Here is a 15,150-nt window from a genome sequence, read left to right on the forward strand (position 1 = left end):
TGTTTTGGGTTCCCAGGTGTTGGGGGGGGGGGGGACACGTGCAGATCTGTCCTCACAGAGGAGGGAGAGCTTGTACCTGGATAAAACTTGGCCTGACTGAGGGCTGCTGGGAGCAGGGGGCGGGGCTTGTTGCATGTGCCCGCCCCCTGGGCGCCTTACTGCCGGAGCTCCGCTCCTGGGCACTCCTGCAGGAAATGACCCCTGGGTCTCAGTCAATGTATTGAGGGGTCACACGGGTAGAAGGCTACCGTAAGACTGCGAGTTTAATCCACAAAGCCACCCTGAGAGCAAGGCAAGGCCCTGTCTGCATTTGCCCCTTTCACATTTATTATGCACTCGAAGGAGCTCTCTCCCCCACCTCCTTATGGTGTGCTTAATGCAACATTTGGCTGGATTCTTTGTGCACCCCATCATGTGTCATCCCCCACACTGCAATAGGGGGTCGTCCATGCAGTTAAGGAGACTGTGCATACAAATCCACACCACCAAATGCGACTGCAGCATCCTACACACAGTAAGGAGGTAAGCAGACATGAGCCCAGTGTTACCCTCATTATTAAAGGTAAAGGTTTCCCTTGCTCGAAAGCCAGTCATCTCCGTTTCAAAGCCGAATAGCCAGCACTGTCCGAAGACGTTTCCGTGGTCATGTGGCCAGCATGACTAAACACCAAGGTGCACGGAACGCTGTTACCTTCCCACCGAAGTGGTCTCTATTTATCTACTTGCAATTTCTTGCTTTCGAACTGCTAGGTTGGCAGGAGCTGGAACTAGAGATGGGAGCTCACTCCATCAAGCGGCACACTCGGGTCTCAAACTGCTGAACTACCAACCTTCCACAGCCTGCAGTTCAGCGTCTTAACCACTTGAGCCACCGCAGCTCCTTCAGAATTAAAACTGATCTCCAGACTACAGAGACCATTCCCCTGAAGAAAATGGCTGCTTTGTGTTGGAAATGCATGTGTTTACACGGTCTGACAATCCAGTCATTGTAGGGTTAACTTGTTTACCTAGTATTGCTATTGTTTGGACTGACCTGGAAGGGAAACCTGGCACAGAGCCAATGGGGAATTAGCCTGGGAAAAGTAGTCTCTGTTGTGATACAGATTGGTTGTTTCAGGTGACTTCCTTTCTAGGGGTCGAGAAGAAGGACAGATTCTCCATTTTCTGTGTGTGGTGTGTAACAATGATTTGTACTGTAAGCAGCTTAGAAAATGTAGCTCTTAGGAGTTTGTTATTTTGCAGGTTTCCTGTATACCTTTTACCCTTAGAAATAAAGGTTTTTAAACGCAAAGAAATCTCTTCTTTCCAATAGCGCAAGATCCATCGATACTCTGAGTATTTTAAATACTTTTGACTATTTTACAACACTTTGAAGGGTGGACTTTATCGCATTATACCCTGCTGAGGTCCCTCCCCTCCCCCAAACTCTGCCATCCCCAGCCTCCGCCCTCAAATTGCCACAAATCTCCCCCACCCAGAGATAGCAAACCCTCCCTGGAAGCCATAAAATGTGCTTGCATATCTTGACAAAGCGCCCAGCATGTTTTCTGCAGTGCAGCAATAATACTTACATTGACCAGTCCAAAGTAGTGCTCATTGATCGGGAATTGCTCTGGTCCAATGTCTTTTTCCAGAGCAGAGGCATTGGTGCCCTAAAGAAAGAGAAAACAGCCAGTTATCCTCTTTCATATTAAAATATGATATAAGAGGGGGGGTCACAAATCCTCTCGCCATCCTCCACTGCCTGTGGGGCCAAGCAGGTTGCCGGCAGCGCTTTGGACCTCTCTGAACAACGCTTCACATGAGACACCTAATGTGCTTTCTTAACCCCTCTCCGGCTGGCAGTTTTGAAGGCGCCTACGTTAAAAACAGAAAGGCAGCTTTAAAGGCACTTTGGTGATCAGGTTTTGGTATGAATCGATCGGGGGAAGACTTCTTGGCAATTGCATTTCAGCTTCCCTCAGCTTTATTATTTGCATCTGGTTTTGGCCTCACGACCCCCCTACTCCCACCCCTTTGGGGACACCAGGCCTTGAGAGGCACTTTATGCAAACCTGGGTTATCTGACCAAAGCTATGGTAGGGCTGCCTGCCATCCAGCTGGCACTAGAACGCACACAAATCCCACTGTTATTAAATTAAAAAGCAGAGAGAGAGAGAGCAATCTGTTCTTTTTGACATGTGAAACTGGAAAGGAGTACAAAAGACCTCCCTCCCTCCCGCTCTCCCTCTCTACCGCCCCATTCGACATTTATTGATATGTCATAATCAGAGGTCATTTCGGGGGGGATCGCAGTTCCCCCGGGTGAGGTACGGGGGCGGGGCACATGACGAAGCCCCGCCCCCTGCTTCCGGCCGCCCCGCTTCTGGTCCTCATTCAGCCAGGAGGAGGCAGGAGAAGAGGGAGGGTAAGTTCCTTCCTCCCTGCCTCTCCCCACCCCTGCCTGCCTGGGGCCAGGGAGGGCCTTTGCAGGGCTTCCTTGCACTCCCGCTGGCCTTGCAGGTCCACCGCCGAGCCCCTCATGGGGCTCGGCAGTGGAGCTGCAAGGCCGGCAGAGGCGGCCAGGACTGTTGGAGGCGGGGTGTGTGGCCTTATGACACACTTCCGGTGATGCCAGGGGGTGTGGCCTTATGACACACTTCCGGTGATGTCAGGGGGTGTGGCATATGCTAATGAGTTATGCTAATGAGTTCCCCTAGCTCTTTTTCTACGAAACGACCCCTGGATAATCAATGTTCCCTCTAAGCTGTGGAGTCTTGTGAGCCAAAATTCTACTTTGTGAACTACTGGCATTAAAGTTGTGAGCGAGCGATTTGGCTGCTGCATAAATTAGTTTGCTCTGGAGCCCTCCTTCCGGAGCTAAGACAAAAATGTGTGAGCCGGAGGCTAAAAAACTGTGAGCTAGCTCACACGAACTCAGTTTAGAGGGAACACTGGTCATAATCTGTTTCCCAAACAGAGTCAACAGAAGCCTTCCTGATGCTATCCTGTGATACTTATTTTATTTAGTACATTTTTATCCCACTCTTCCTCCAAGGAGCTCATGGTGGGATGCGTCAGTCTAACTCTATTTTATCCTCACAACAATCCTGTGAGGTAGGTAAGACTAAGAGAAAATTACTGGCCCAATGTCACAAAGCGAGCTTCTGCAGAAGAGTAGGGATACGAGCCTGGGTCTCTCAGATCCTAGACTGACCCTCTAACCACTATGCCATACTGCAGTTTCTAGACTCTAATTTAACATTTCTGTCTTGTTTCTCTGGTTTATCTTCTTTGCAACATTGGGTGGGGTATTACAGGTACATAATTTTCTAATCTAGAATTGTAGAGTAATAGATTAGTATTTTTCTCAATGGATAAAGGTTTTCAGAGAAACGAAACTACTGAATACAAACAGGGAAAGACACTTGTAGAGAGCTTGCGAGATTAAAAAGTAAAATACCTTGCCTATAGTTGGCAACTACTAGTAGTCACAAAACTTCTCTGTACCAGTTTACTGTCAGAACACATGCCCGGTTATTGAAACTCAGGCTACAAGAAGTTTTACATCTACTATCCCAGCGGCCTCCATGTTAGCTCCTTGAAAACAAAGACCCATATCGAACGTCTTGAAGAAAACAAGAGTGTCCCGGCTCCCCAGTCGACCTGAGCCCTATCTGAACACAGAGGGCAAATGGGGAAGCGCACACGGCAGCAACGATCCTTCGAGGCTGCCTCTTGTTCTCCACAAACTCTGTTCCAAGGAAACTCTGCTCCAAATTATATCCTTCACTTCCATGGGAGGACCATGTGTGGGGAAGTTTCCCCCCCTTCCTCAATATACATTTCAGGCCCTGATAACACAGGGCCTCATTGGCTAACTTGCCATTCCTGGGAAGTTCCATTATACCAGAAGAAGGATCAGATCTCATACTTTGAGGGCCAAAACCAGAAGTGACACTGGGAATTCCATGTATCGAGCTCCCAGTCTTTGTTTTTAAAATCCAGTTATTTGTTCCTGGATTGAAACCATGGCATAAAGGGGGTGGTGTTTTAAGTCCTCCCCCCTGCTAATTTCCAACCTAAAGCAGGCCCAGGGAATACCTATTGGCCTACCAGTACCTATATCCAGGGCTCTTTTTGTAGAAAAAGCCCAGCAGGAGCTCATTAGCATAATAGGCCACACCCAACAGCAGAAACTCATTAGCATATTAGGCCAAACCCCCATGCCCTCCCTTGGCTTGCCTGGGTGCCCCGTGGCTGCGGAGAGCCCGGGCAAGCCAGCCCTTGGAGGGAAAGGAAGGCAGTTTAAATGCCTCCCCGATCCTTCCAGGCCCCCCCCCCCGGCCTGCCCGCCCCCGCGGCGCTTGGGGGCGCTTGGGGGGGGGGGTTTGCTCTCCAGGCCTTTCCTCTGTAGCCACGCACACGCAGTTTTTGCCTGTAGTGGGCGTGGCCAACTCTGAAGCCAGCCGGAACTCCGTTCCTGTGCGTTCCTGCCCAAAAATAGCCCTGCCTATATTAGTACCTATATGTTTCCCCAGTGGGGCAAATAGACCACTGAGCTGCTTCAGGAAGACGATGCAGGAAGATTATGACTTAACCCCCCCCTCCCTTTCCTTGCACCATTGTCTCAAATTGAACTGGGCAGTCACGTAGGCTGAGAATTTGGCCCTCGTGACTCCAGGCCACATCCGTGACACCAAGTGGCCAAACTGAGCACATGCACGGGGATAGTTCTGAAACAGTCAGACGCTTCAGCTGGTACAGAATGCAACTGCCTTTCTGTTCTAAGGCGTGGGTTAACAAGAGTGCATTTCTATCAGTTTTTCAGCAGCTGCACCGAGTTTTTGTTCATTTCTGGGTGACATTCACAGTGCTGGGCATATAAAGTCCTTTATGGTCTGGTTTCCCACATTCCTAAGGGGGGGTATCTTTTCCATGTTTACCATCTCCACCCCTTAGAGATAAGAAGAGTCACCACTTCTAAGATACAGTCAAGACACCAGTTTAAGATCTACCTGATAGAGGAGAGGCGGAGAAGCAAATGTTTGACAAACAGGGAGACAGGCAGCCCCAGAAGGAGTCAAGAAGGCTAGGGAAGACCTCATCCAGCTGGACGAATGGACGTTACAACTGGGAGAGAAAACATGCCTTCTCTTTGATATGCAAACACCTCTCTGTTGGGAAAGCTGGCCAGTTTGGTGTAGTGGTTAGGAGCGTGGTCTCTAATCTGGGAGAACCAGGTTTGATTCCCCACTCCTCCACATGCAGCTGCTGGTGTGACCTTGGGTCACTTACAAGTTATTTCAGAGCAGTTCTCGAAAGTGCTCTCTCAGCCCCACCTACCTCACAGGGTGTCAGTTGTGGGGAGAGGAAGGCAAAGGAGATTGTAAGCCACTCTGAGACTCCTTTGGGTAGTGAAGGGTGGGGTATAAAACAGATCTCTTCTTCTCCTTCAAGCCCAGATTGGCTAATGACTTCTTTGACACAGGTGTATGTCTGGTGAGACTGAAAAGGAGCTGTCAACCTTTGTGTGCACACGCGTGTACACACGTGTGTGTGTCAGTTGGAAGGGATGCCAAAGGACCAGTATCCTTGCTATGCACGCACCCATCAGTAAATCCCCAGTGGGGGATGGAACTGTAAGTCTTTACTAGCTTAGTAACTTCCCCATCTTTCCTTCTATAACTGTACTGTATTACTCTAGAGTTGCACGTTGCAGTAGCTGATTTAGTTAGGATGCATTGCCTTGATTCCTAACCCCACATCCAGATCGACCGCCACATGCTATTATACACCCCTGGGTGTTGTACCTCTGGGCAGCCACTGGAACCACAGGAAGTCAAAGGGAAATAAAGCAGAGGTCGTCCGAGGAGAATTCTACATCTCGCCTAATGAGGGAACTGGGGAGTAAACAAAGGGGACTTGCTGCCCAGCCTCCAGCAGAGCTGCGTGCCTGTAAGAGAATCTTGCAGGGCAACACAGCGGGAACCCTTACAGCCTAGGAAGGCATGAAAAAGGACTTTTTGGTGATGGCCTCAACTCTGTGGAATTGTCTGTCAAGAAGCTCTTTAGAGAATGCCCCCCCTCAATATTTAGAAAGAAAAATGAAACATTTTTTAAATTATGCATGCTTTTCATGCTGCACAGGATCAAAGTTATAACAAGGGAGCTTTACTTAAAAAAACAAGTCTTGTAGTTTAAAATGGTGATGAGAGAGGAGAAAAGGTTTTTCTTTCACAAATCATAGTTTATGCGGCTTTCCCCCATAGTTACAGATATTCCTGTTTGCTTTGCTAGCCTTACTGATGTATGTTCTAATATAAATCACATTAATAATTGAATCACATCTCAGTGCTTGACATATTTATTGCAAGATTGCATTCTAAGAAATTTAACAACAATATTTATTATTTATCAAGTATTTTCAACACCTATGTGCTGTACAGAAATAAGCACGCAAGTAGATTCCATGAGGCTTTAATCTGGTTCGGCATCCGATCTGGAACAGGAGTTTTTGAACAACTGCACAGTATTGTCCCCTAAACATTCCATTTCCAGGTTTTCCCCTGCTTAGATGCTATCTTTCCAAACCCTAGTTTGATATTTTTAGAAATATCTCAGTCAAAGTGCCTTTCCACACAGTGTAGATGTATTTTTAAAGGGTCCCATCCACACTGTCACCATTTTCCTTGCCACAGTCCACCAAGAGTTATAAGGGGGAGAAGCAGTCAGCACATTTCCCCTTATAACTTGGCAACAAAAAGGGCTATCGAATTGCACTTTCTTTTAAAAATGACAGTGAGGCACTAGTGGACTATAACAATAGATCAAGTGCCTTTTTTTAAAAAGCAAGAAAAAAAACCTTTAGTGGCAGATGAAAAATTATCATAGGGTGGCGGCGGGGGGGGGGGGAGACTAAGACAAGGAGAATGGTGCCAATGTGGGCAGGATCTGCAAAAACACACACCTTCCCATGCACACAGTGTCCAAGTGTGCTTTGACTGTGATCTTTCAAAAAAGATTGTATCTAAGCAGATTTGGGAATGACTGCAGCCAAACACAGAAGCAGGATGAAGTCATGTTTGGATGCTCCCCACAATAGTGCAGCTGTAAGCAGGTCAAGGTAGAGCAAAACATTCACGTGGAACAGAAACCCAGATTGCCAATTCAGATATAGTACATGGACATCACTCACTAGCTGGCCACGTGTGGTGCAGGAGAGGGAGCCTAAGAATCATGTAGGTTCATTAATGTCGTGGAAAGCCTTGTTTTGTTATTATATTACAGATCAGAAGCTTTGTGCTGTGCAAGCACCCGTCCCTTATGAGGCGTTTCATGCAGCTGGTACCAGAGAGAAATTTTTTCCACCCACATGATGTAAAAGCACATGACGTGATGCTTACAGAACACCAATCTTTGTTGAGACTGAGGTGGCCACAGCACATGTATGGACTGGTGGAGCCACAAGACACCAGCCTGTCCTAAGCACTCACCCACAGGGCAGCCGCTGTTGTCATCAAAAGCACACACCTACCCGCTTGGCCTACCAATGGGAATTTCTAGCCCCTTTTCCCGTCTTTCCACTTGACATTCAGGGCAAAACAAAACCCTCTAATCCTTTATCCTGCCTTCCTTTCAAGCAGGGCTATTTTTGGGCAGGAACGCACAGGAACGGAGTTCCGGCTGGCTCCCAAGTTGGCCACGGCTCAGCAGAAGCAGGAACTCATTAGCATAACAGGCCACACCCAACAGCAGGAACTCATTAGGATTGGCTACATTAGGGGTGTGTGGCCAAACATGCAAAGGAGTTCCTGCTACTAAAAAAGCCCTGGGTTTTGACAACAAACAAGGTAAACAGAATAACAAGCAAAAGGTGGGTGTGGCTGGATAACCACACTTCTGGTAACACGGGGGGTGTGGCCTAATGTGCGAATGAGCTGTGCTGTCAGGGGTGTGGCCCAATATGCTAATGAGTTCCTGCTGTTGGGTGTGGCCTATTATGCTAATGAGTTCCTGCTGGGCTTTTTCTACAAAAAGAGCCCTGCAGTTTCAAGGCTCAAGGCGGCATTCATTGGGGAAGGGCTTTGGCAGAGCACCTGCTGTGCAGGCAGAAGGCCCCCCCCCCCGTTCAATCGCCAGCTTCTTCCATTAAAAGGATCAGGTGCAAGTCGACAGGAAAACCCCGAAACTCTGCTGTCCGTCAGAGCAGACAGTACTGACCTCGATAGGGTCTGACTCAGCGAAAGGCAGCTTTGTGCGTGTGCATAGAATTCTCCCCCCCTCCGTGGTAATGACTAAGCAACATGGGGGTGGCAGATCTCACCACTGAATAGGCAGGTTATCTGTCTAATGCTCTCTGACAGGAGCGGATGACTGAGGAGTGCCTCATTCTCCGCTGCATCGCTACCGTTAAAGCCACATAAGAACATAAGAACATAAGAGACGCCAATGTTGGATCAGGCCAAAGGCCCATCCAGTCCAACACTCTGTGTCACACAGTGGCCAGAAATACCAGTGCCATCAGGAGGTCCAGCAGTGGGGCCAGGACATTAGAAGCCCTCCCACTGTTGACCCCCCCCCAAGCACCAAGAAGACAGAGCATCACTTGCCCCAGAGCCCCTAGCTATACCTTGTGGCTAATAGCCACTGATGGACCTCTGCTCCATATGCTTATCTAATTCCCTTTTGAAGCCGTCCATGCTTGTAGCCACCCGCTCTGGCTTGGGACATATTAAGGAGCAAGTGGACCCACTGCCCGGAGACCTGAGCCTTGAGTGTGCAGTACACACACACACACACATCCGCCGCCTTTCATTTAGGTCACTCTAGCATGAACCGACTTGCCTAAAGATGTAGGTCAGCCTTCTTTTCTTCCAACCTGCTACTGCGCTTGAAATCCCAAGCTGCCGCCAGTCTGGCTCTCCTGACAGCTATCTCTATATTGTTACTCAGCGTCTGTTCGGCCTCTGTTTGCGTTCCAAGTTCCCATTTTCTTTGAGGAGAGAACCTCCCCCTCTCTCAGGGTTGCCAGCCTCCAGGTGAGGCCTGGAGACCTCCCGCTTTTACAACTGATCTCCAGCTGACAGAGATCAGCTCCCCTGGAGAAAATGGCTGCTTTGAAGGGTGGACCCTATGGCATTGTACCATGCAGAGGCCCCTCCCCTCCACAAACCCTGCCCTCTCCTGGACCCACCCCCAAAGTCTCCAGGTATTTTCCAACCCCGACCGGGCAACTCCACCCTCTCCCCTTCTCTGGAATGCACAGGGTTGTCAGCATCCACCTGATGTACTGCAACATGTCCGCATCACTGCCCATGTGACCAGGAAGTGATGTCATCACATCCAGGATGTCGGGGTGACACTGGTATTTGGGCAAAAACTCTGTAGTAAATTTGGCTTCTACCACAGAAATAGATGCCCAAATACCAGAGCATTGTCCCAGTGTCCTGGATGCAATGACATTGCTACTGGGTCATGTGGACAGTGATGTTGACACATTGCTGCACATCAGAGGGATCTCCCTCTTTTTTGGGTGTAAGTGCCCCCCCACCAAAGATAATAGGCCTCACACAAGCCTAAGGGCATGGTCATTCTCTGGTCAAGGTGCCACGGGTGAAAAAGCCCTGACTCTGGTCCCCATTCCCCCGCCTCACCTCTGAAGGCTGGGGGAAGGGGAAGAAAAATCAGGGCATTTAAGAAACATCTTAGCTGGCAGGCTGAGCTCCATGTTCAGAACTTCCCAGGCACTCAGGGACCTAATTCAGTTGGGGAGTGTGGGACACAAAAGTGTGGCCCTAAACTTCTCCCAGCTGTGCTGATTTCATGACCTGGGGGACTGCTTTTGGTCCCGCTGGGGAAACTTACAAGTATTGATAGCTGCACATAAGCAAACAGGGGCTCTCCCCAAGGACATTTAAGGCTGAGAAAGCAGCGCAGGTGGGAAGGCTGAAGTCCTCACCCCATGTGCCACCGTCTTGATCTGAATCGGACTCATGCGTGCCAGATTTTAGTTTCAAACATGGAACTGTCAGTGCGTATTTGATCCAAAGTCCTGTGGTGGTCCTGTAGGGGACACAAGAACTTTGTGCAGTGTGAGTGCCGGACCTCACACTGCTATTAGCCACAAGGTATAGATAGGGGCTCTGGGGCAAGTGATGCTCTGTCTTCTTGGCGTTTTGGGGGGGCCAACAGTGGGAGGGTTTCTAATGTCCTGGCCCCACTGGTGGACCTCCTGATGGCACCTGGTATTTTTGGCCACTGTGTGACAGAGTGTTGGACTGGATGGGCCTTTGGCATCTCTTATGTTCTTATGTACCTTCAGCCTAACCTTCTCCACAGGATAAAACAGGGGAGAGAATTATGTAGTTGCCCTGAGCTCCTGGAGGGAGGGAGGGATAAAAAGCATTTAATTATACAATCGCAACACATGTTCTTAACATACATGGCCTTTCCTACATTCTGTTGTTTTTACTCCCCGAGTTTAATGCTGAATGCATCCAAAAGCAGAGGCCCCCAAACCGGCTGATAACATAGATCGCTCCACCCACGCTGGGTGAACTCTGAAACAGTATGGAGGTGTTCCACAAGATAACACCAATCATACAGCCTTTTGCAAAGACCATTTCAAAAAATAAAATACAGAAAGCAGCCTCCAGTTTCAGGCAAGGAATAGAATTCATGTCAGGATTTACTCAGATTTACTAGAGACTCTCACTGCAGGGAATTACAGGCTCCGTAACGAGTCAGCAGTCCCTATAACTACATGATGAGTGTGACACCAACAGACCCTATTATGGCATGGCAAAACACGGCAATGAATTCAGATTATTGAGTATCCCGAGGCCCAGGGAGGGGGAAGGGAGGGAACATAAACCAGATTCAAACAAAATGAGAAGATTATCAGTGGCAGCAACACAATCCCCCACCCACAGCCGAACTGCAGCAAGTGCTTAACTCAAAGACTCGGAAGCTGAGCTGGAAGATTACGAAAGACAAAGGAGAATTGCATTGCAGAGGATTTCAGTAGCAATCAGGAAATGGCAGCTCATCGGTGGGCTCATGTTGTACACGCTTTGCATATTTGCCATTCTCTCAGATATACTTTGGAAACGGAAATGTAGGCCCTGGGCTGGCAACCCCTGGGAGCCAAGTGTGCGGAGGGGAAGAGGTGAATCTGAAATAGGTTTGCTCAGGGGTCATTTCGTAGAAAAACAGGTGCAGGAGCTCATTAGCACAACTCATTAGCATAACTTATTTGCATGTGTCACACCCCCTGGCATCACCGGAAGTGCGTCAGAAGGCACCCCCCGCCGCTCAGGCCCCACTGGAGTGTTTTGGGATGCTAGCTATGGGGGGGGGGGATGTGCAGATCTGTCCTCACAGAGGAGGGAGAGCTTGTACCGGAATAAAACTTGGTCTTAAAGTTGCCACTGGACTGTTTTGGACTGGGGGGCCAGGGGGAGCTCTGCAACTTACCTGGCTGCTTCTTGCTCTGACTGAGGGCTGCTGGGGCAGGGGGGGGGGCTTATTGCATGTGCCCGCCCCCTCGGCTCTTTACTGCCGGAGCTCTGCTCCTGTGTGCTCCTGCAGGAAATGACCCCTGGGTTTGCTTCAGACCCTGGAGAACCACTGCCGATCAAACGAGGGCCATGCCTCCTGCTTTAACAATTGACCGTCTATTCCCTGCTAGCACTTCACAGGCCAGCGGAGGTGGGGGGGTATAGAGGGGCACACCACTGTTGCACCAGCACATGATGTCATTTCTGGCTCAAACCAGAAGCGATGTTGTTTTGGGGCAACACTCTTAGGTTTAACCATAGAGTTTGGGGCAAATCCTAGAACGCTGCTCAGACCAGAAGTGACGTCGTGCACCAACACAGTGCCAGCACATCTGTCCCTCCCCCAAGTTCCTTCCAGTGGATTGCTAGCTGTGGCAACCCTATGTGTCAGATTAGACCATACTGAGACCTTGATAGGCTACGTCCTAACTCAGCATAATACAATTTCATGGGTACATTTTAAAAAAAATTAATATAATATGGGATTAGATAGCACATAGGAAATCTCTCCTTCCATCTGGATGCAGCTAACGCTTTGAAACTTTGATGCTAGCCCACCTGTTCATCAAATGGAGTTTTGTTCCAAAAACCTTGGGTGATGCAGGTAGCACTTAGTAACGGCAAGAGTGGGGTTGAAATGAGCCCTAGAAAAGGTAGCAACAACTTGGGAAATAAACAGATGGATGGAAGAGCATATGGGGGAGATGATCACGGAGTCACTGTCCAGAAAAAGAGATAGCCAGGCAGACTCGGGCCATTCCCAGGACAAGGCCAACCTGAGATGTTACTGCAAGAGATGCACCTCTACTTTAAGCCTTGCAACTCACCATGGTCGCAAGTCGTTAAGGAGTAAGGCTCACTGAATAACATAATATTAATAACATAATATTAATATTAGTGATTAACACATGGAATTCACTGCCACAGGAAGTGGTGGGTGCTACAAGCATGGACGGCTTCAAAAGGGAATTAGATAAGCATATGGAGCAGAGGTCCATCAGTGGCTATTAGCCACAAGGTATAGCTAGGGGCTCTGGGGCAAGTGATGCTCTGTCTTCTTGGTGCTTGGGGGGGGTCAACAGTGGGAGGGCTTCTAATGTCCTGGCCCCACTGCTGGACCTCCTGATGGCACTGGTATTTCTGGCCACTGTGTGACACAGAGTGTTGGACTGGATGGGCCTTTGGCCTGATCCAACATTGGCGTCTCTTATGTTCTTATGTTATTGGACAACTAGATGTTTGTTTATTTAAGAGTTCGGTCCATGTTCCCCAAACCCAACTCGGGTTCCCCAGAACCACATAACAACTGTGGAGAATGGGTTTTAAAAACCAAAGCAGAGCATGTTTTGTCTTAGAATGCCACCATGGGGCTCCACCCCCCCCAAGCTGGTTTCCCATGCCGAACCAGCACTGGCGGGGGGGATTACATGCCTGATTTAGTTTGGCCCTGTGTTTGAATCAAGGACCTGTGCTGGGAGAACACAGAACTACTGAGTTTCTTCCTTCTATTACTACCACCTTTTTACTGCTATTCTTCACTGGGGCCGATTTCACGCAAGAGCTGTGCCGTGGTCGCGCCTCCCTTTGCCCCCCCTTCTATCGGTCAATTTCCCACTCGAAGCCGCGCGGCCGCATTTTGACCTGCAGCTTCGTCCGATTTTCCCCGTGGTTCCGTGATCCTGTTTTTTGAGGATCACAAAACCGCAGGGAAAATCGGGCGAAGCCGCGGGTCAAAATGCGGCCGCACGGCTTCGAGTGGGAAATTGACCAATAGAAGCCGGGCAAAGGGAGGCGCGACCGCGGCACAGCTCTTGTGTGAAATCGGTCCCAGTGAAGAATAGCAGTAAAAAGGTTGTAGTAAATAGAAGGAAGAAAGTTCTGTGTTCTCCCATCAGTAGTTCTGTGTTCTCCCATCACAGGACTCCACGAGAGGCAGCATATGCATTTTCTAAACAAAATTAATAAAAGTCCCCTGAAGGCTCTGACTCTGCTTAGAATCAGACTGTGAGTTTGGAAACTGTTGAACTGGTAAATGCAACTACACACCAGCCTTTCCAATGGGGCTTGTCAAAGCAATATTGAGCCTTCCCCAGTCTACTGTCTCTTCCCACTTCATTACTGTAAAGTTGCTTCTGTGTAAATGAGAATATTCACAGTGACAAGAGTTGGCAAAGTACCTCCAGGTGATAGCTGAAGATCTCCCAGAATTACAAGTGACCTCTAGGCTAGAGAGATCCGTTCTCTTGGAGAAAATGGTTGCTTTGGAAGGTGGACTCTGTGACATGATGCCCTGCTGAGGTTCCTCCCTAAACCCCACCCTCCTCAGCCTCCACCCCTCAAATCTCCAGAAATTTCCCAACTCAGAGCTGGCAACCTAACTGCTCATTTGCTTCATATAAGGAAACAGATTTGTTAAAAATGGAGTTAAACCCTTCAGTCTCGAATTCTACAATCTTTTATTATTTATAACATTTTTATGCCACCTCTCCAGGAGCCTGCCCGAGATAACGTATAAAATAGAATAAAAACAATAAAAACAAAACATTAAAAATCTTTCCAGTCAATTCTGCCACCTCAAGAACGTTCCAAATCCCCACTATAGTCAGGATACATGACTGGAAAAACCACAACTGCAGGGAGGTGTTTACACCAAAACAAACAGCCTCCCTATTCCTCTGACTAACCCAATTTGTAAAGGTAAAGGTTTCCCTTGCTTGAAAGCCAGTCGAATCCGACTCTAGGGATGCGGTGCTTATCTCCATTTCCAAGCTGAAGAGCCAGCATGACTAGATGCCGAGGCGCACGGAATGCTGCTACCTTCCCACCAAAGCGGTACCTATTTATCTACTTGCAATTTCTTGCTTTCGAACTGCTAGGTTGGCAGGAGCTGGGGCCAGAGACAGGAACTCACTCCGTCATGCGACACTCAGGTCTCGAACTGCTGAACTACCAACCATCTGGCCTGCAGTTCAGCGTCTTAACCACTTGAGCCACCGCAGCCCATAACCCAATTAGATACAGCTAATTTCACACTGTTTATTCTCAGTTTACAGTACTTGGTTCAAGTAGACATGACCACACAGAAGTTTCCACACAAAGCAAAATAAAAAAATCAACAGAAGTCCATGAGAATTCAAAGATGCATAGTTCCCATACTGGCATAGAGACATTATTACATTCAGGGCTTTTTTTTTTTTTTTAAAAGAGGTGCCAGAACTCTCAAGAGGGAAATGATGTTTAAATCTCAGGGCTTTTTTTGTAGAAAAAGCCCAGCAGGAACTCATTAGCATAACTGGCCACACCCAACAGCAGAAACGTATTATCTTATTAGGCCACACCCCTGTCAGCACAGGTCATTAGCATATGAGGCCACACCCCTGTGTTACCAGACATGTGCTCATCCAGCCACACCCACCTTTTGCTTCTTATTCTGTTTACCTTGTTTGTTGTCAAGACCCAGGGCTTTTTTTGTAGCAGGAACTCAGTTGCATGTTAGGCCACACACCCCTAATGTAGCCAATCCTAATGAGTTTCTGCTGTTGGGTGTGGCCACATTAGGGGTGTGTTCTCCCGGGGGGGGGGGGGAGCCCCGATTACATCCATTTTAAAA

At 48.6% G+C, this 15,150-nt stretch overlaps 1 protein-coding gene across 2 annotated transcripts in view; it reads right to left on the reverse strand.

Annotated features, from left to right (window-relative positions):
* The window catches only part of USP46 (ubiquitin specific peptidase 46), a 55,843-nt gene that overhangs the window by 27,395 nt on the left and 13,298 nt on the right, over window positions 1-15,150 (reverse strand). For both annotated transcript variants that reach the window (XR_001482390.1, XM_015407708.1), the window contains exon 2: window positions 1,572-1,652. Coding sequence is in view for 1 of the 2 variants with exons in the window: in XM_015407708.1 (XP_015263194.1) it covers window positions 1,572-1,652 (81 nt within the window). In the remaining variant the exon portion in view is untranslated. The remainder of the gene's footprint in view (window positions 1-1,571; window positions 1,653-15,150) is intronic.

This window comes from Gekko japonicus, unplaced genomic scaffold (assembly GCF_001447785.1).
Source record: "Gekko japonicus isolate JY-2015 unplaced genomic scaffold, Gekko_japonicus_V1.1 scaffold1786, whole genome shotgun sequence".
Lineage (NCBI taxonomy): Eukaryota > Metazoa > Chordata > Lepidosauria > Squamata > Gekkonidae > Gekko > Gekko japonicus.